The sequence below is a fragment of the Pristiophorus japonicus genome, unplaced genomic scaffold (assembly GCF_044704955.1).
Source record: "Pristiophorus japonicus isolate sPriJap1 unplaced genomic scaffold, sPriJap1.hap1 HAP1_SCAFFOLD_497, whole genome shotgun sequence".
NCBI classification, from domain to species: Eukaryota; Metazoa; Chordata; class Chondrichthyes; family Pristiophoridae; genus Pristiophorus; species Pristiophorus japonicus.
The window spans coordinates 433,477-453,907 of record NW_027254403.1 but is presented as its reverse complement, the minus strand read 5'-3'; the positions used below and the strand labels follow the sequence as shown (position 1 = coordinate 453,907).

The 20,431-nt window shown below is 59.4% G+C and overlaps 1 protein-coding gene across 1 annotated transcript in view; it reads right to left on the bottom strand.

Annotated features, from left to right (window-relative positions):
* Positions 1–2,700: 2,700 nt before the first annotated feature.
* Positions 2,701–20,431, bottom strand: part of LOC139253669 (tyrosine-protein phosphatase non-receptor type 6-like) — a 148,869-nt gene continuing 131,138 nt past the window's right edge. The window contains exon 11 of the mRNA XM_070873507.1: positions 2,701–2,859. Within this exon, the coding sequence (XP_070729608.1) occupies positions 2,701–2,859 (159 nt within the window). The remainder of the gene's footprint in view (positions 2,860–20,431) is intronic.

The following is a 20,431-nucleotide window of genomic DNA, read 5'->3' as shown; positions in this document are numbered from 1 at the left end:
GACCCCCCCCCGCCCTCTCTCTGACCCCCCCCCGCCCTCTCTCTGACCCCCCCCGCCTCTCTCTACTCCCCGCCCTCTCTCTCTCTGACCCCCTCCGCCCTCTCTCTGACTCCCCCGCCCTCTCTCTCTCTGACCCCCCCCGCCCTCTCTCTGACCCCCCCGCCCTCTCTCTCTCTGACTCCCCCGCCCTCTCTCTCTCTCTCTCTCTGACTCCCCCGCCCTCTCTCTCTCTCTCTCTCTGACTCCCCCGCTCTCTCTCTCTATGACTCCCCCGCCCTCTCTCTCTCTCTCTGACTCCCCCCGCCCTCTCTCTCTCTCTCTCTCTGACTCCCCCGCTCTCTCTCTCTATGACTCCCCCGCCCTCTCTCTCTCTGACCCCCCCCGCCCTCTCTCTGACCCCCCCCGCCCTCTCTCTCTCTGACTCCCCCGCCCTCTCTCTCTCTCTCTCTCTGACTCCCCCGCCCTCTCTCTCTCTCTCTCTCTGACTCCCCCGCTCTCTCTCTCTATGACTCCCCCGCCCTCTCTCTCTCTGACCCCCCCGCCCTCTCTCTGACTCCCCCGCTCTCTCTCTCTATGACTCCCCCGCCCTCTCTCTCTCTGACTCCCCCGCCCTCTCTCTCTCTCTCTCTGACTCCCCCGCTCTCTCTCTCTATGACTCCCCCGCCCTCTCTCTCTCTGACCCCCTCCGCCCTCTCTCTGACTCCCCCGCCCTCTCTCTCTCTGACCCCCCCCGCCCTCTCTCTGACCCCCCCGCCCTCTCTCTCTCTGACTCCCCCGCCCTCTCTCTCTCTCTCTCTCTGACTCCCCCGCCCTCTCTCTCTCTCTCTCTCTGACTCCCCCGCTCTCTCTCTCTATGACTCCCCCGCCCTCTCTCTCTCTGACCCCCCCCGCCCTCTCTCTGACTCCCCCGCTCTCTCTCTCTATGACTCCCCCGCCCTCTCTCTCTCTGACCCCCCCCGCCCTCTCTATGACTCCCCCGCTCTCTCTCTCTATGACTCCCCCGCCCTCTCTCTCTCTGACCCCCCCCGCCCTCTCTCTCTCTGACCCCCCCCCGCCCTCTCTATGACTCCCCCGCCCTCTCTCTCTCTCTCTCTGACCCCCCCCCCGCACTCTCTCTGACCTCCCCGCCCTCTCTCTCTCTCTCTCTGACCCCCTCCCGCCCTCTCTCTGACCTCCCCGCCCTCTCTCTCTCTCTCTCTGACCCCCCCCGCCCTCTCTCTCTCTGACCCCCCCCCGCCCTCTCTATGACTCCCCCGCCCTCTCTCTCTCTCTCTCTGACCCCCCCCCCGCACTCTCTCTGACCTCCCCGCCCTCTCTCTCTCTCTCTCTGACCCCCTCCCGCCCTCTCTCTGACCTCCCCGCCCTCTCTCTCTCTCTCTCTGACTCCCCCGCCCTCTCTCTCTCTCTCTGACCCCCCCCCGCCCTCTCTCTGACCTCCCCGCCCTCTCTCTCTCTGACTCCCACGCCATCTCTCTCTCTCTCTCTGACACCCCCTCGCCTTCTCTCTGACTCCCCCGCCCTCTCTCTGACCCCCCCGCCCTCTCTCTGACTCCCCCGCCCTCTCTCTCTCTCTGACTCCCCCGCCCTCTCTCTCTCTCTCTGACCCCCCCCGCCCTCTCTCTCTCTCTCTCTCTGACTCCCCCGCCCTCTCTCTCTCTCTCTCTCTGACTCCCCCGCCCTCTCTCTCTCTCTCTCTGACCCCCCCCCGCCCTCTCTCTGACTCCCCCGCCCTCTCTCTCTCTCTCTGACCCCCCCCGCCCTCTCTCTCTCTCTCTCTCTGACCTCCCCGCCCTCTCTCTCTCTCTCTCTGACCCCCCCCACCCTCTCTCTCTCTCTCTCTGACTCCCCCGCCCTCTCTCTCTCTCTCTCTGACCACCCCCCCCGCCTTCTCTCTGACTCCCCCGCCCTCTCTCTCTCTCTTTGACTCCCCCCGCCCTCTCTCTGACCTCCCCGCCCTCTCTCTCTCTCTCTCTGACCCCCCCCGCCCTCTCTCTCTCTCTCTCTCTGACTCCCCCGCCCTCTCTCTCTCTCTCTCTGACCACCCCCCCCCCGCCTTCTCTCTGACTCCCCCGCCCTCTCTCTCTCTCTCTGACCCCCCCCGCCCTCTCTCTCTCTCTCTCTCTGACTCCCCCGCCCTCTCTCTCTCTCTCTCTGACTCCCCCGCCCTCTCTCTCTCTCTCTCTGACCACCCCCCCCGCCTTCTCTCTGACTCCCCCGCCCTCTCTCTCTCTCTCTGACTCCCCCGCCCTCTCTCTCTCTCTTTGACTCCCCCCGCCCTCTCTCTGACCTCCCCGCCCTCTCTCTCTCTGACCCCCCCCACCCTCTCTCTCTCTCTCTCTGACTCCCCCGCCCTCTCTCTCTCTCTCTCTGACCCCCCCCGCCCTCTCTCTGACTCCCCCGCCCTCTCTCTCTCTCTCTGACCCCCCCCGCCCTCTCTCTGACTCCCCCGCTCTCTCTCTCTCTCTCTCTCTGACCTCCCCGCCCTCTCTCTCTCTCTCTCTGACCTCCCCGCCCTCTCTCTCTCTCTCTCTCTGACTCCCCCGCCCTCTCGCTCTCTCTCTCTCTGACTCCCCCGCCCTCTCTCTCTCTCTCTCTCTGACTCCCCCGCCCTCTCTCTCTCTGACTCCCCCCGCCCTCTCTCTGACCTCCCCGCCCTCTCTCTCTCTCTCTGACCCCCTCGCCCCCCCAACATCCCGCCCCTTACCTGCAATGGATGATGATGGGCCCCGCATCACGTATCTCATCCTGCTTGCTGTTCACCTGCTCCAGGAAGCTCAGGACCCCTCCGGGCTCGGTGGGGACCCCGTGATCCGGCCAGCTCATGTACTGGTAGTGGTAAATCATCCGGGGCTTGGTGCGCTGCAGGGCGGAAGCGAGAAAAGAGAGTTAGGCCTGGGGTCTGGGCCTAGTCAGAGGTCAACAGGAGAGCCTGGGCCTAGTCAGAGGTCAACTGGAGAGCCTGAGCCTAGTCAGAGGTCAACTGGAGAGCCTGAGTCTGGTCAGAGGTCAACTGGGGAGCCTTCGACTAGTCAGAGGTCAACTGGAGAGCCTGGGACTAGTCAGAGGTCAACTGGAGAGCCTGAGCCTAGTCAGAAGTCAACTGGAGAGCCTGGGTCTGGTCAGAGGTCAACTGGAGAGCCTGGGACTAGTCAGAGGTCAACTGGAGAGACTGGGCCTAGTCAGAGGTCAACTGGAGAGCCTGGGCCTAGTCAGAGGTCAACTGGAGAACCTGGGCCGGTCAGAGCAGTGCCGAACCTGGGCCTGGTCAGAGGTCAACTGGGAAGCCTTGGCCTGGTTAGAGGGCAACTGGAGAGCCTGGGCCTGGTCAGAAGTCAACTGGAGAGCCTGGGCCTGGTCAGAGGTCAACTGGAGAGCCTGGGCCTAGTAAGAGGTCAACTGCGGAACCTGGGCCTGGATAGAGGTCAACTGGGAAACCTTGGCCTGGTCAGAGGTCAACTGGGAAGTTTGGCTTGGTCAGAGGGCAACTGGAGAATCTGGGCCTGGTCAGAGGTCAACTGGGAAACCTGGGCCTGGTCAGAGGGCAACTGGGAAGCCTTGGCTTGGTCAGAGGTCAACTGGGAAGCTTTGGCCTGGTCAGAGGTCAAATGCAGAACCTGGGCCTGGTCAGAGATCAACTGGGAAGCATTGGCCTAGTCAGAGGTCAACTGGAGATCCTGGGCCTAGTCAGAGGTCAACTAGAGAGCCTGGGCCTAGTCAGAGGTCAACTGGAGAGCCTGTGCCTCGTAAGAGGTCAACTGGAGAACCTGGGCCTGGTCAGAGGTCAACTGGGAAACCTGGGCCTGGTCAGAGGTCAACTGGGAAGCCTTGGCTTGGTCAGAGGTCAACTGGGTAGCTTTGGCCTGGTCAGAGGTCAAATGCAGAACCTAGGCCTGGTCAGAGATCAACTGGGAAGCATTGGCCTAGTCAGAGGTCAACTGGAGATCCTGGGCCTAGTCAGAGGTCAACTGGAGAGCCTGGACCTAGTCAGAGGTCAACTGGAGATCCTGGGCCTAGTCAGAGGTCAACTGGAGAGCCTGGGCCTAATCAGAGGTCAACTGGAGAGCCTGGGCCTAGTCAGAGGTCAACTGGAGAGCCTGGGCCTGGTCAGAGGTCACTGGAGAGCCTGGGCTGGTCAGAAGTCACTGGAGAGCCTGGGCCTGGTCAGAGGTCACTGGAGAGCCTGGGCTGGTCAGAAGTCAGCTGCCGAACCTTGTCCTGGTCAGAGGTCAACTGGGAAGCCTTGGCCTGGTCAGAGGTCAACTGGAGAGCCTGGGCCTGGTCAGAGGTCAATTGGGAAACCTGGGCCTAGTCAGAGGTCAACTGGAGATCCTGGGCCTAGTCAGAGGTCAACTGGAGAGCCTGAGCCTAGTCAGAGGTCAACTGGAGAGCCTGAGTCTGGTCAGAGGTCAACTGGGGAGCCTTCGACTAGTCAGAGGTCAACTGGAGAGCCTGGGACTAGTCAGAGGTCAACTGGAGAGCCTGAGCCTAGTCAGAAGTCAACTGGAGAGCCTGGGTCTGGTCAGAGGTCAACTGGAGAGCCTGGGACTAGTCAGAGGTCAACTGGAGAGACTGGGCCTAGTCAGAGGTCAACTGGAGAGCCTGGGCCTAGTCAGAGGTCAACTGGAGAACCTGGGCCGGTCAGAGCAGTGCCGAACCTGGGCCTGGTCAGAGGTCAACTGGGAAGCCTTGGCCTGGTTAGAGGGCAACTGGAGAGCCTGGGCCTGGTCAGAAGTCAACTGGAGAGCCTGGGCCTGGTCAGAGGTCAACTGGAGAGCCTGGGCCTAGTAAGAGGTCAACTGCGGAACCTGGGCCTGGATAGAGGTCAACTGGGAAACCTTGGCCTGGTCAGAGGTCAACTGGGAAGTTTGGCTTGGTCAGAGGGCAACTGGAGAATCTGGGCCTGGTCAGAGGTCAACTGGGAAACCTGGGCCTGGTCAGAGGGCAACTGGGAAGCCTTGGCTTGGTCAGAGGTCAACTGGGAAGCTTTGGCCTGGTCAGAGGTCAAATGCAGAACCTGGGCCTGGTCAGAGATCAACTGGGAAGCATTGGCCTAGTCAGAGGTCAACTGGAGATCCTGGGCCTAGTCAGAGGTCAACTAGAGAGCCTGGGCCTAGTCAGAGGTCAACTGGAGAGCCTGTGCCTCGTAAGAGGTCAACTGGAGAACCTGGGCCTGGTCAGAGGTCAACTGGGAAACCTGGGCCTGGTCAGAGGTCAACTGGGAAGCCTTGGCTTGGTCAGAGGTCAACTGGGTAGCTTTGGCCTGGTCAGAGGTCAAATGCAGAACCTAGGCCTGGTCAGAGATCAACTGGGAAGCATTGGCCTAGTCAGAGGTCAACTGGAGATCCTGGGCCTAGTCAGAGGTCAACTGGAGAGCCTGGACCTAGTCAGAGGTCAACTGGAGATCCTGGGCCTAGTCAGAGGTCAACTGGAGAGCCTGGGCCTAATCAGAGGTCAACTGGAGAGCCTGGGCCTAGTCAGAGGTCAACTGGAGAGCCTGGGCCTGGTCAGAGGTCACTGGAGAGCCTGGGCTGGTCAGAAGTCACTGGAGAGCCTGGGCCTGGTCAGAGGTCACTGGAGAGCCTGGGCTGGTCAGAAGTCAGCTGCCGAACCTTGTCCTGGTCAGAGGTCAACTGGGAAGCCTTGGCCTGGTCAGAGGTCAACTGGAGAGCCTGGGCCTGGTCAGAGGTCAATTGGGAAACCTGGGCCTAGTCAGAGGTCAACTGGAGATCCTGGGCCTAGTCAGAGGTCAACTGGAGAGCCTGAGCCTAGTCAGAGGTCAACTGGAGAGCCTGAGTCTGGTCAGAGGTCAACTGGGGAGCCTTCGACTAGTCAGAGGTCAACTGGAGAGCCTGGGACTAGTCAGAGGTCAACTGGAGAGCCTGAGCCTAGTCAGAAGTCAACTGGAGAGCCTGGGTCTGGTCAGAGGTCAACTGGAGAGCCTGGGACTAGTCAGAGGTCAACTGGAGAGACTGGGCCTAGTCAGAGGTCAACTGGAGAGCCTGGGCCTAGTCAGAGGTCAACTGGAGAACCTGGGCCGGTCAGAGCAGTGCCGAACCTGGGCCTGGTCAGAGGTCAACTGGGAAGCCTTGGCCTGGTTAGAGGGCAACTGGAGAGCCTGGGCCTGGTCAGAAGTCAACTGGAGAGCCTGGGCCTGGTCAGAGGTCAACTGGAGAGCCTGGGCCTAGTAAGAGGTCAACTGCGGAACCTGGGCCTGGATAGAGGTCAACTGGGAAACCTTGGCCTGGTCAGAGGTCAACTGGGAAGTTTGGCTTGGTCAGAGGGCAACTGGAGAATCTGGGCCTGGTCAGAGGTCAACTGGGAAACCTGGGCCTGGTCAGAGGGCAACTGGGAAGCCTTGGCTTGGTCAGAGGTCAACTGGGAAGCTTTGGCCTGGTCAGAGGTCAAATGCAGAACCTGGGCCTGGTCAGAGATCAACTGGGAAGCATTGGCCTAGTCAGAGGTCAACTGGAGATCCTGGGCCTAGTCAGAGGTCAACTAGAGAGCCTGGGCCTAGTCAGAGGTCAACTGGAGAGCCTGTGCCTCGTAAGAGGTCAACTGGAGAACCTGGGCCTGGTCAGAGGTCAACTGGGAAACCTGGGCCTGGTCAGAGGTCAACTGGGAAGCCTTGGCTTGGTCAGAGGTCAACTGGGTAGCTTTGGACTGGTCAGAGGTCAAATGCAGAACCTAGGCCTGGTCAGAGATCAACTGGGAAGCATTGGCCTAGTCAGAGGTCAACTGGAGATCCTGGGCCTAGTCAGAGGTCAACTGGAGAGCCTGGACCTAGTCAGAGGTCAACTGGAGATCCTGGGCCTAGTCAGAGGTCAACTGGAGAGCCTGGGCCTAATCAGAGGTCAACTGGAGAGCCTGGGCCTAGTCAGAGGTCAACTGGAGAGCCTGGGCCTGGTCAGAGGTCACTGGAGAGCCTGGGCTGGTCAGAAGTCACTGGAGAGCCTGGGCCTGGTCAGAAGTCAGCTGCCGAACCTTGTCCTGGTCAGAGGTCAACTGGGAAGCCTTGGCCTGGTCAGAGGTCAACTGGAGAGCCTGGGCCTGGTCAGAGGTCAATTGGGAAACCTGGGCCTAGTCAGAGGTCAACTGGAGATCCTGGGCCTAGTCAGAGGTCAACTGGAGAGCCTGGACCTAGTCAGAGGTCAACTGGAGATCCTGGGCCTAGTCAGAGGTCAACTGGAGAGCCTGGGCCTAATCAGAGGTCAACTGGAGAGCCTGGGCCTAGTCAGAGGTCAACTGGAGAGCCTGGGCCTGGTCAGAGGTCACTGGAGAGCCTGGGCTGGTCAGAAGTCACTGGAGAGCCTGGGCCTGGTCAGAGGTCACTGGAGAGCCTGGGCTGGTCAGAAGTCAGCTGCCGAACCTTGTCCTGGTCAGAGGTCAACTGGGAAGCCTTGGCCTGGTCAGAGGTCAACTGGAGAGCCTGGGCCTGGTCAGAGGTCAATTGGGAAACCTGGGCCTAGTCAGAGGTCAACTGGAGATCCTGGGACTAGTCAGAGGTCAACTGGAGAGCCTGGGCCTAGTCAGAGGTCAACTGGAGATCCTGGGCCTAGTCAGAGGTCAACTGGAGAGCCTGGGCCTAGTCAGAGGTCAACTGGAGAGCCTGGGCCTAGTCAGAGGTCAACTGGAGAGCCTGGGCCTGGTCAGAGGTCACTGGAGAGCCTGGGCTGGTCAGAGGTCAGCTGCCGAACCTTGTCCTGGTCAGAGGTCAACTGGGAAGCCTTGGCCTGGTCAGAGGGCAACTGGAGAGCCTGGGCCTGGTCAGAAGTCAACTGGAGAGCCTGGGCCTGGTCAGAGGCCAACTGGAGAGCCTGGGCCTAGTAAGAGGTCAACTGCGGAACCTGGGCCTGGATAGAGGTCAACTGGGAAACCTTGGCCTGGTCAGAGGTCAACTGGGAAGTTTGGCTTGGTCAGAGGGCAACTGGAGAATCTGGGCCTGGTCAGAGGTCAACTGGGAAACCTGGGCCTGGTCAGAGGGCAACTGGGAAGCCTTGGCTTGGTCAGAGGTCAACTGGGAAGCTTTGGCCTGGTCAGAGGTCAAATGCAGAACCTGGGCCTGGTCAGAGATCAACTGGGAAGCATTGGCCTAGTCAGAGGTCAACTGGAGATCCTGGGCCTAGTCAGAGGTCAACTGGAGAGCCTGGGCCTAGTCAGAGGTCAACTGGAGAGCCTGTGCCTCGTAAGAGGTCAACTGGAGAACCTGGGCCTGGTCAGAGGTCAACTGGGAAATCTGGGCCTGGTCAGAGGTCAACTGGGAAGCCTTGGCTTGGTCAGAGGTCAACTGGGTAGCTTTGGCCTGGTCAGAGGTCAAATGCAGAACCTAGGCCTGGTCAGAGATCAACTGGGAAGCATTGGCCTAGTCAGAGGTCAACTGGAGATCCTGGGCCTAGTCAGAGGTCAACTGGAGAGCCTGGACCTAGTCAGAGGTCAACTGGAGATCCTGGGCCTAGTCAGAGGTCAACTGGAGAGCCTGGGCCTAGTCAGAGGTCAACTGGAGAGCCTGGGCCTAGTCAGAGGTCAACTGGAGAGCCTGGGCCTGGTCAGAGGTCACTGGAGAGCCTGGGCTGGTCAGAAGTCACTGGAGAGCCTGGGCCTGGTCAGAGGTCACTGGAGAGCCTGGGCTGGTCAGAGGTCAGCTGCCGAACCTTGTCCTGGTCAGAGGTCAACTGGGAAGCCTTGGCCTGGTCAGAGGTCAACTGGAGAGCCTGGGCCTGGTCAGAGGTCAATTGGGAAACCTGGGCCTAGTCAGAGGTCAACTGGAGATCCTGGGCCTAGTCAGAGGTCAACTGGAGAGCCTGGGCCTAGTCAGAGGTCAACTGGAGATCCTGGGCCTAGTCAGAGGTCAACTGGAGAGCCTGGGCCTAGTCAGAGGTCAACTGGAGAGCCTGGGCCTAGTCAGAGGTCAACTGGACAGCCTGGGCCTGGTCAGAGGTCACTGGAGAGCCTGGGCTGGTCAGAGGTCAGCTGCCGAACCTTGTCCTGGTCAGAGGTCAACTGGGAAGCCTTGGCCTGGTCAGAGGTCAACTGGAGAGCCTGGGCCTGGTCAGAGGTCAATTGGGAAACCTGGGCCTGGTCAGAGGTCAACTGTGAAGCCTTGGCTTGGTCAGAGGTCAACTGGGAAGCTTTGGCCTGGTCAGAGGGCAACTGGAGAGTCTTGGCCTGGTCAGAGATCAACTGGGAAGCATTGGCCTGGAGATCTTGGGCCTAGTCAGAGGTCAACTGGAGAGCCTGGGCCTAGTCAGAGGTCAACTGGAGAGCCTGGGCCTGGTCAGATGTCAACTGGAGAGCCTGGGCCTAGTCAGAGGTCACTGGAGAGCCTGGGCCAAGTCAGAGGTCACTGGAGAGCCTGGGCCTGGTCAGAGGTCAGCTGGGAAGCTTTGGCCTGGTCAGAGGTCAGCTGGGAAGCTTTGGCCTGGTCAGAGGTCAAATGCAGAACCTGGGCCTGGTCAGAGGACAACTGGGAAGCCTTGGGCTAGTCAGAGGTCAACTGGAGAGCCTGGGCCTGGTCAGAGATCAGCTGGAGAGCCTGGGCCTAGTCAGAGGTCACTGGAGAGCCTGGGCCTGGTCAGAGGTCAGCTGCCGAACCTGGGCCTGGTCAGAGGTCAACTAAGAAGCCTTGGCCTAGTCAGAGGTCAACTGGAGAGCCCGGGCCTGGTCAGAGGTCAACTGGAGTGCCTGGGCCTAGTCAGAGGTCAACTGGAGAGTCTGGGCCTAGTCAGAGGTCACTGGAGAGCCTGGGCCTAGTCAGAGGTCACTGGAGAGCCTTGGCCTGGTCAAAGGTCAACTGGAAAGCCTTGGCCTGGTCAGAGATCAAATGGGAAGCCTTGGCTTGGTCAGAGGTCATCTGGAGAGCCTGGGCCTGGTCAGAGGTCAACTGGGAAACCTGGGCCTGGTCAGAGGGCAACTGGAGAGTCTGGGCCTGGTCAGAGGTCAACTGGGAAACCTGGGCTTGGTCAGAGGTCAACTGGGAAGCTTTGGCCTGGTCAGAGAGCAACTGGAGAGTCTTGGCCTGGTCAGAGATCAACTGGGAAGCATTGGCCTAGTCAGAGGTTAACTGGAGATCTTGGGCCTAGTCAGAGGTCAACTGGAGAGCCTGGGCATAGTCAGAGGTCAACTGGAGAGCCTGGGCCTGGTCAGAGGTCAACTGGAGAGCCTGGGACTAGTCAGATGTCAACTGGAGAGCCTGGGCCTAGTCAGAAGTCAACTGGAGAGCCTGGGCCTAGTCAGAGGTCAACTAGAGAGCCTGGGCCTAGTCAGAGGTCAACTGGAGAGCCTGGGCCTGTTCAGAGGTCAACTGGAGAGCCTGGGACTAGTCAGATGTCAACTGGAGAGCCTGGGCCTAGTCAGAGGTCACTGGAGAGCCTGGGCCAAGTCAGAGGTCACTGGAGAGCCTGGGCCTGGTCAGAGGTCAGCTGGGAAGCTTTGGCCTGGTCAGAGGTCAGCTGGGAAGCTTTGGCCTGGTCAGAGGTCAAATGCAGAACCTGGGCCTGGTCAGAGGACAACTGGGAAGCCTTGGGCTAGTCAGAGGTCAACTGGAGAGCCTGGTCCTGGTCAGAGATCAGCTGGAGAGCCTGGGCCTAGTCAGAGGTCACTGGAGAGCCTGGGCCTGGTCAGAGGTCAGCTGCCGAACCTGGGCCTGGTCAGAGGTCAACTGGGAAGCCTTGGCCTAGTCAGAGGTCAACTGGAGAGCCCGGGCCTGGTCAGAGGTCAACTGGAGTGCCTGGGCCTAGTCAGAGGTCAACTGGAGAGTCTGGGCCTAGTCAGAGGTCACTGGAGAGCCTGGGCCTAGTCAGAGGTCACTGGAGAGCCTTGGCCTGGTCAAAGGTCAACTGGAAAGCCTTGGCCTGGTCAGAGATCAAATGGGAAGCCTTGGCTTGGTCAGAGGTCATCTGGAGAGCCTGGGCCTGGTCAGAGGTCAACTGGGAAACCTGGGCCTGGTCAGAGGGCAACTGGAGAGTCTGGGCCTGGTCAGAGGTCAACTGGGAAACCTGGGCTTGGTCAGAGGTCAACTGGGAAGCCTTGGCCTAGTCAGAGGTCAACTGGAGAGCCCGGGCCTGGTCAGAGGTCAACTGGAGTGCCTGGGCCTAGTCAGAAGTCAACTGGAGAGTCTGGGCCGAGTCAGAGGTCACTGGAGAGCCTGGGCCTGGTCAGAGGTCAACTGGATAGCCTGGGACTAGTCAGATGTCAACTGGAGAGCCTGGGCCTAGTCAGAGGTCAACTGGAGAGCCTGGGCCTAGTCAGAGGTCAACTGGGAAACCTTGGCCTGGTCAGAGGTCAACTGCAGAACCTGGGCCTGGTCAGGGGTCAACTGGAGAGCCAGGGCCTAGTCAGAGGTCAACTGGAGAGCCTGGACCTGGTCAGAGGTCAGCTGCCAAACCTGAGCCTGGTCAGAGGTCAACTGGGAAGCCTTGGCCTAGTCAGAGGTCAACTGGAGAGCGTCGGTCTAGTCAGAGGTTAACTGGAGAGCCCGGGCCTGGTCAGAGGTCAACTGGAGAGCCTGGGACTAATCAGATGTCAACTTGAGTGCCTGGGTCTAGCCAGAGGTCAACTGGAGAGTCTGGGCCTAGTCAGAGGTCACTGGGAAGCCTTGGCCTAGTCAGAGGTCAACTGGAGAGCCCGGGCCTGGTCAGAGGTCAACTGGAGTGCCTGGGCCTAGTCAGAAGTCAACTGGAGAGTCTGGGCCTAGTCAGAGGTCACTGGAGAGTCTGGGCTTAGTCAGAGGTCACTGGAGAGCCTGGGCTTAGTCAGAGGTCACTGGAGAGCCTTGGCCTGGTCAAACGTCAACTGAGAAGCCTTGGCCTGGTCAGAGATCAAATGGGAAGCCTTGGCTTGGTCAGAGGTCATCTGGAGAGCCTGGGCCTGGTCAGAGGTCAACTGGGAAACCTGGGCCTGGTCAGAGGGCAACTGGAGAGTCTGGGCCTGGTCAGAGGTCAACTGGGAAACCTGGGCTTGGTCAGAAGTCAACTGGGAAGCTTTGGCCTGGTCAGAGGTCAAATGCAGAACCTGGGCCTGGTCAGAGGTCAACTGGAAAGGCTTGGACTAGTCAGAGGTCAACTGGAGAGCCTGGGCCTGGTCAGAGTTCAACTGGAGAGCCTGGGACTAGTCAGAGGTCAACTGGTGAGCCTGGGCCTAGTCAGAGGTCAACTGGAGAGTCTGGGCCTAGTCAGAGATCAACTGGGAAGCCTGGGACTAGTCAGATGTCAACTGGAGAGCCTGGGCCTAGTCAGAGGTCAACTGGAAAGCCTGGGCCTAGTCAGAGGTCAACTGGGAAGCCTTGGCCTGGTCAGAGGGCAACTGGAGAGCCTGGGACTAGTCAGAGGTCACTGCAGAGCCTGGGCCTGGTCAGAGGTCAGCTGCCAAACCTGGGCCTGGTTAGAGGTTAACTGGGAAGCCTGGGCTTGGTCAGAGGTCAACTGGGAAGCTATGGCCTGGTCAGAGGTCAAATGGAGTGCCTGGGCCTAGTCAGAGGTAACCTGGAGAGTCTGGGTCTAGTCAGAGGTCAATGGAGAGCCTGGGCCGAGTCAGAGGTCACTAGAGAGCCTTGGCCTGGTCAAAGGTCAACTGGGAAGCCTTGGCTTGGTCAGAGGTCATCTGGAGAGCCTGGGCCTGGTCAGAGGTCAACTGGGATACCTGGGCCTGGTCAGAGGGCAACTGGAGAGTCTAGGCCTGGTCAGAGGTCAACTGGGAAACCTGGGCTTGGTCAGAGGTCAACTGGGAAGCCTTGGCTTGGTCAGAGGTCAACTGGGAAGCTTTGGCCTGGTCAAAGGTCAACTGGAGAGCCTGGGCCTAGTCAGAGGTCAACTGGGAAGCCTTGGCCTGGTCAGAGGGCAACTGGAGAGCCTGGGACTAGTCAGAGGTCACTGGAGAGCCTTGGCCTGGTCAAAGGTCAACTGGGAAGCCTTGGCTTGGTCAGAGCTCATCTGGAGAGCCTGGGCCTGGTCAGAGGTCAACTGGGAAACCTGGGCCTGGTCAGAGGGCAACTGGAGAGTCTGGGCCTGGTCAGAGGTCAACTGGGAAACCTGGGCTTGGTCAGAGGTCAACTGGGAAGCCTTGGCTTGGTCAGAGGTCAACTGGGAAGCTTTGGCCTGGTCAAAGGTCAACTGGAGAGCCTGGGCCTGGTCAGAGGTCAACTGGGAAGCTTTGGCCTGGTCAAAGGTCAACTGGAGAGCCTGGGCCTGGTCAGAGGTCAACTGGGAAGCTTTAGCCTGGTCAGAGGTCAAATGCAGAACCTGGGCCTGGTCAGAGGACAACTGGGAAGCCTTGGCCTAGTCAGAGATCAACTGGAGAGCCTGGGCCTGGTCAGAGATCAACTGGAGAGCCTGGGACTAGTCAGATGTCAACTGGAGAGTCTGGGCCTAGTCAGAGGTCAACTGGAGAGCCTGTGTCTAGTCAGAGGTCAACTGGAGAGCCTGGGCCTGGTCAGAGGTCAACTGGAGAGCCTGGGCCTCGTCAGAAGTCAACTGGAGTGCCTGGGCCTGGTCAGAGGTCAACTGGGAAGCCTTGGCCTAGTCAGAGGTCAACTGGAGAGCCTGGGTCTAGTCAGAGTTTAACTGGAGAGCCCGGGCCTGGTCAGAGGTCAACTGGAGAGCCTGGGCCTAGTCAGAGGTCAACTGGAGAGCCTGGGCCTAGTCAGAGGTCAACTGGAGAGTCTGGGCGTAGTCAGAGGTCACTGGAGAGCCTGGGCCTAGTCAGAGGTCACTGGAGAGCCTGGGCCTAGTCAGAGGTCACTGGAGAGCCTGGGCCTGGTCAGAGGTCAACTGGAGAGCCTGGGACTAGTCAGAGGTCAACTGGAGAGCCTGAGCCTAGTCAGTGGTCAACTGGAGAGCCTGAGCCTAGTCAGAGTTCAACTGGGAAGCCTTGGCCTGGTCAGAGGGCAACTGGAGAGCCTGGGACTAGTCAGAGGTCACTGGAGAGCCTTGGCCTGGTCAAAGGTCAACTGGGAAGCCTTGGCTTGGTCAGAGGTCATCTGGAGAGCCTGGGCCTGGTCAGAGGTCAACTGGGAAACCTGGGCCTGGTCAGAGGGCAACTGGAGAGTCTGGGCCTGGTCAGAGGTCAACTGGGAAACCTGGGCTTGGTCAGAGGTCAACTGAGAAGCCTTGGCTTGGTCAGAGGTCAACTGGGAAGCTTTGGCCTGGTCAAAGGTCAACTGGAGAGCCTGGGCCTGGTCAGAGGTCAACTGGGAAGCTTTGGCCTGGTCAAAGGTCAACTGGAGAGCCTGGGCCTGGTCAGAGGTCAACTGGGAAGCTTTAGCCTGGTCAGAGGTCAAATACAGAACCTGGGCCTGGTCAGAGGACAACTGGGAAGCCTTGGCCTAGTCAGAGGTCAACTGGAGAGCCTGGGCCTGGTCAGAGATCAACTGGAGAGCCTGGGACTAGTCAGATGTCAACTGGAGAGTCTGGGCCTAGTCAGAGGTCAATTGGAGAGTCTGGGCCTAGTCAGAGATGAACTGGGAAGCCTTGGCCTGGTCAGAGGTCAACTGGAGAGCCTAGGCATGGTCAGATGTCAACTGGAGAGCCTGGGTCTAGTCAGAGGTCAATTGGAGAGTCTGGGCCTAGTCAGAGATCAACTGGGAAGCCTTGGCCTGGTCAGAGGTCAACTGGAGAGCCTGGGCCAGGTCAGAGGTCAATTGGGAAACCTGGGCCTGGTCAGAGGTCAACTGGGAAGCCTTGGCCTAGCCAGAGGTCAACTGGAGAGCCTGGGCCTAGTCAGAGGTCAACTGGAGAGCTTGGGCCTGGTCAGAGGTCAACTGGAGAGCCTGTGTCTAGTCAGAGGTCAACTGGAGAGCCTGGGCCTGGTCAGAGGTCAACTGGAGAGCCTGGGCCTCGTCAGAAGTCAACTGGAGTGCCTGGGCCTGGTCAGAGGTCAACTGGGAAGCCTTGGCCTAGTCAGAGGTCAACTGGAGAGCCTGGGTCTAGTCAGAGTTTAACTGGAGAGCCCGGGCCTGGTCAGAGGTCAACTGGAGAGCCTGGGCCTAGTCAGAGGTCAACTGGAGAGCCTGGGCCTAGTCAGAGGTCAACTGGAGAGTCTGGGCCTAGTCAGAGGTCACTGGAGAGCCTGGGCCTAGTCAGAGGTCACTGGAGAGCCTGGGCCTGGTCAGAGGTCAGCTGCCGAACCTGGGACTGGCCAGAGGTCAACTGGGAAGCCTTGGCCTAGTCAGAGGTCAACTGGAGAGCCCGGGCCTGGTCAGAGGTCAACTGGAGTCCCTGGGCCTAGTCAGAAGTCAACTGGAGAGTCTGGGCCTAGTCAGAGGTCACTGGAGAGTCTGGGCTTAGTCAGAGGTCACTGGAGAGCCTGGGCTTAGTCAGAGGTCACTGGAGAGCCTTGGCCTGGTCAAACGTCAACTGAGAAGCCTTGGCCTGGTCAGAGATCAAATGGGAAGCCTTGGCTTGGTCAGAGGTCATCTGGAGAGCCTGGGCCTGGTCAGAGGTCAACTGGGAAACCTGGGCCTGGTCAGAGGGCAACTGGAGAGTCTGGGCCTGGTCAGAGGTCAACTGGGAAACCTGGGCTTGGTCAGAAGTCAACTGGGAAGCTTTGGCCTGGTCAGAGGTCAAATGCAGAACCTGGGCCTGGTCAGAGGTCAACTGGAAAGGCTTGGACTAGTCAGAGGTCAACTGGAGAGCCTGGGCCTGGTCAGAGTTCAACTGGAGAGCCTAGGACTAGTCAGAGGTCAACTGGTGAGCCTGGGCCTAGTCAGAGGTCAACTGGAGAGTCTGGGCCTAGTCAGAGATCAACTGGGAAGCCTGGGACTAGTCAGATGTCAACTGGAGAGCCTGGGCCTAGTCAGAGGTCAACTGGAAAGCCTGGGCCTAGTCAGAGGTCAACTGGGAAGCCTTGGCCTGGTCAGAGGGCAACTGGAGAGCCTGGGACTAGTCAGAGGTCACTGCAGAGCCTGGGCCTGGTCAGAGGTCAGCTGCCAAACCTGGGCCTGGTTAGAGGTTAACTGGGAAGCCTGGGCTTGGTCAGAGGTCAACTGGGAAGCTATGGCCTGGTCAGAGGTCAAATGGAGTGCCTGGGCCTAGTCAGAGGTCAACTGGAGAGTCTGGGTCTAGTCAGAGGTCAATGGAGAGCCTGGGCCTAGTCAGAGGTCACTGGAGAGCCTTGGCCTGGTCAAAGGTCAACTGGGAAGCCTTGGCTTGGTCAGAGGTCATCTGGAGAGCCTGGGCCTGGTCAGAGGTCAACTGGGATACCTGGGCCTGGTCAAAGGGCAACTGGAGAGCCTGGGCCTAGTCAGAGGTCAACTGGGAAGCCTTGGCCTGGTCAGAGGGCAACTGGAGAGCCTGGGACTAGTCAGAGGTCACTGGAGAGCCTTGGCCTGGTCAAAGGTCAACTGGGAAGCCTTGGCTTGGTCAGAGCTCATTTGGAGAGCCTGGGCCTGGTCAGAGGTCAACTGGGAAACCTGGGCCTGGTCAGAGGGCAACTGGAGAGTCTGGGCCTGGTCAGAGGTCAACTGGGAAACCTGGGCTTGGTCAGAGGTCAACTGGGAAGCCTTGGCTTGGTCAGAGGTCAACTGGGAAGCTTTGGCCTGGTCAAAGGTCAACTGGAGAGCCTGGGCCTGGTCAGAGGTCAACTGGGAAGCTTTGGCCTGGTCAAAGGTCAACTGGAGAGCCTGGGCCTGGTCAGAGGTCAACTGGGAAGCTTTAGCCTGGTCAGAGGTCAAATACAGAACCTGGGCCTGGTCAGAGGACAACTGGGAAGCCTTGGCCTAGTCAGAGGTCAACTGGAGAGCCTGGGCCTGGTCAGAGATCAACTGGAGAGCCTGGGACTAGTCAGATGTCAACTGGAGAGTCTGGGCCTAGTCAGAGGTCAATTGGAGAGTCTGGGCCTAGTCAGAGATGAACTGGGAAGCCTTGGCCTGGTCAGAGGTCAACTGGAGAGCCTAGGCATGGTCAGATGTCAACTGGAGAGCCTGGGTCTAGTCAGAGGTCAATTGGAGAGTCTGGGCCTAGTCAGAGATCAACTGGGAAGCCTTGGCCTGGTCAGAGGTCAACTGGAGAGCCTGGGCCAGGTCAGAGGTCAATTGGGAAACCTGGGCCTGGTCAGAGGTCAACTGGGAAGCCTTGGCCTAGCCAGAGGTCAACTGGAGAGCCTGGGCCTAGTCAGAGGTCAACTGGAGAGCTTGGGCCTGGTCAGAGGTCAACTGGAGAGCCTGTGTCTAGTCAGAGGTCAACTGGAGAGCCTGGGCCTGGTCAGAGGTCAACTGGAGAGCCTGGGCCTCGTCAGAAGTCAACTGGAGTGCCTGGGCCTGGTCAGAGGTCAACTGGGAAGCCTTGGCCTAGTCAGAGGTCAACTGGAGAGCCTGGGTCTAGTCAGAGTTTAACTGGAGAGCCCGGGCCTGGTCAGAGGTCAACTGGAGAGCCTGGGCCTAGTCAGAGGTCAACTGGAGAGCCTGGGCCTAGTCAGAGGTCAGCTGCCGAACCTGGGACTGGCCAGAGGTCAACTGGGAAGCCTTGGCCTAGTCAGAGGTCAACTGGAGAGCCCGGGCCTGGTCAGAGGTCAACTGGAGTCCCTGGGCCTAGTCAGAAGTCAACTGGAGAGTCTGGGCCTAGTCAGAGGTCACTGGAGAGTCTGGGCTTAGTCAGAGGTCACTGGAGAGCCTGGGCTTAGTCAGAGGTCACTGGAGAGCCTTGGCCTGGTCAAACGTCAACTGAGAAGCCTTGGCCTGGTCAGAGATCAAATGGGAAGCCTTGGCTTGGTCAGAGGTCATCTGGAGAGCCTGGGCCTGGTCAGAGGTCAACTGGGAAACCTGGGCCTGGTCAGAGGGCAACTGGAGAGTCTGGGCCTGGTCAGAGGTCAACTGGGAAACCTGGGCTTGGTCAGAAGTCAACTGGGAAGCTTTGGCCTGGTCAGAGGTCAAATGCAGAACCTGGGCCTGGTCAGAGGTCAACTGGAAAGGCTTGGACTAGTCAGAGGTCAACTGGAGAGCCTGGGCCTGGTCAGAGTTCAACTGGAGAGCCTGGGACTAGTCAGAGGTCAACTGGTGAGCCTGGGCCTAGTCAGAGGTCAACTGGAGAGTCTGGGCCTAGTCAGAGATCAACTGGGAAGCCTGGGACTAGTCAGATGTCAACTGGAGAGCCTGGGCCTAGTCAGAGGTCAACTGGAAAGCCTGGGCCTAGTCAGAGGTCAACTGGGAAGCCTTGGCCTGGTCAGAGGGCAACTGGAGAGCCTGGGACTAGTCAGAGGTCACTGCAGAGCCTGGGCCTGGTCAGAGGTCAGCTGCCAAACCTGGGCCTGGTTAGAGGTTAACTGGGAAGCCTGGGCTTGGTCAGAGGTCAACTGGGAAGCTATGGCCTGGTCAGAGGTCAAATGGAGTGCCTGGGCCTAGTCAGAGGTCAACTGGAGAGTCTGGGTCTAGTCAGAGGTCAATGGAGAGCCTGGGCCTAGTCAGAGGTCACTGGAGAGCCTTGGCCTGGTCAAAGGTCAACTGGGAAGCCTTGGCTTGGTCAGAGGTCATCTGGAGAGCCTGGGCCTGGTCAGAGGTCAACTGGGATACCTGGGCCTGGTCAGAGGGCAACTGGAGAGTCTAGGCCTGGTCAGAGGTCAACTGGAGTGCCTGGGCCTGGTCAGAGGTCAACTGGGAAGCCTTGGCCTAGTCAGAGGTCAACTGGAGAGCCTGGGCCTAGTCAGAGGTCAACTGGAGAGCTTGGGCCTGGTCAGAGGTCAACTGGAGAGCCTGTGTCTAGTCAGAGGTCAACTGGAGAGCCTGGGCCTGGTCAGAGGTCAACTGGAGAGCCTGGGCCTCGTCAGAAGTCAACTGGAGTGCCTGGGCCTGGTCAGAGGTCAACTGGGAAGCCTTGGCCTAGTCAGAGGTCAACTGGAGAGCCTGGGTCTAGTCAGAGTTTAACTGGAGAGCCCGGGCCTGGTCAGAGGTCAACTGGAGAGCCTGGGCCTAGTCAGAGGTCAACTGGAGAGCCTGGGCCTAGTCAGAGGTCAACTGGAGAGTCTGGGCCTAGTCAGAGGTCACTGGAGAGCCTGGGCCTAGTCAGAGGTCACTGGAGAGCCTGGGCCTAGTCAGAGGTCACTGGAGAGCCTGGGCCTGGTCAGAGGTCAGCTGCCGAACCTGGGACTGGCCAGAGGTCAACTGGGAAGCCTTGGCCTAGTCAGAGGTCAACTGGAGAGCCCGGGCCTGGTCAGAGGTCAACTGGAGTCCCTGGGCCTAGTCAGAAGTCAACTGGAGAGTCTGGGCCTAGTCAGAGGTCACTGGAGAGTCTGGGCTTAGTCAGAGGTCACTGGAGAGCCTGGGCTTAGTCAGAGGTCACTGGAGAGCCTTGGCCTGGTCAAACGTCAACTGGGAAGCCTTGGCCTGGTCAGAGATCAAATGGGAAGCCTTGGCTTGGTCAGAGGTCATCTGGAGAGCCTGGGCCTGGTCAGAGGTCAACTGGGAAACCTGTGCCTGGTCAGAGGACAACTGGAGAGTCTGGGCCTGGTCAGAGGTCAACTGGGAAACCTGGGCTTGGTCAGAAGTCAACTGGGAAGCTTTGGCCTGGTCAGAGGTCAAATGCAGAACCTGCGCCTGGTCAGAGGTCAACTGGAAAGGTTTGGACTAGTCAGAGGTCAACTGGAGAGCCTGGGCCTGGTCAGAGTTCAACTGGAGAGCCTGGGACTAGTCAGAGGTCAACTGGTGAGCCTGGGCCTAGTCAGAGGTCAACTGGAGAGTCTGGGCCTAGTCAGAGATCAACTGGGAAGCCTGGGACTAGTCAGATGTCAACTGGAGAGCCTGGGCCTAGTCAGAGGTCAACTGGAAAGCCTGGGCCTAGTCAGAGGTCAACTGGGAAGCCTTGGCCTGGTCAGAGGGCAACTGGAGAGCCTGGGACTAGTCAGAGGTCACTGCAGAGCCTGGGCCTGGTCAGAGGTCAGCTGCCAAACCTGGGCCTGGTTAGAGGTTAACTGGAAGCCTGGGCTTGGTCAGAGGTCAACTGGGAAGCTATGGCCTGGTCAGAGGTCAAATGGAGTGCCTGGGCCTAGTCAGAGGTCAACTGGAGAGTCTGGGTCTAGTCAGAGGTCAATGGAGAGCCTGGGCCTAGTCAGAGGTCACTGGAGAGCCTTGGCCTGGTCAAAGGTCAACTGGGAAGCCTTGGCTTGGTCAGAGGTCATCTGGAGAGCCTGGGCCTGGTCAGAGGTCAACTGGGATACCTGGGCCTGGTCAGAGGGCAACTGGAGAGTCTAGGCCTGGTCAGAGGTCAACTGGGAAACCTAGGCTTGGTCAGAGGTCAACTGGGAAGCCTTGGCTTGGTCAGAGGTCAACTGGGAAGCTTTGGCCTGGTCAAAGGTCAACTGGAGAGCCTGGGCCTAGTCAGAGGTCAACTGGGAAGCCTTGGCCTGGTCAGAGGGCAACTGGAGAGCCTGGGACTAGTCAGAGGTCACTGGAGAGCCTTGGCCTGGTCAAAGGTCAACTGGGAAGCCTTGGCTTGGTCAGAGGTCATCTGGAGAG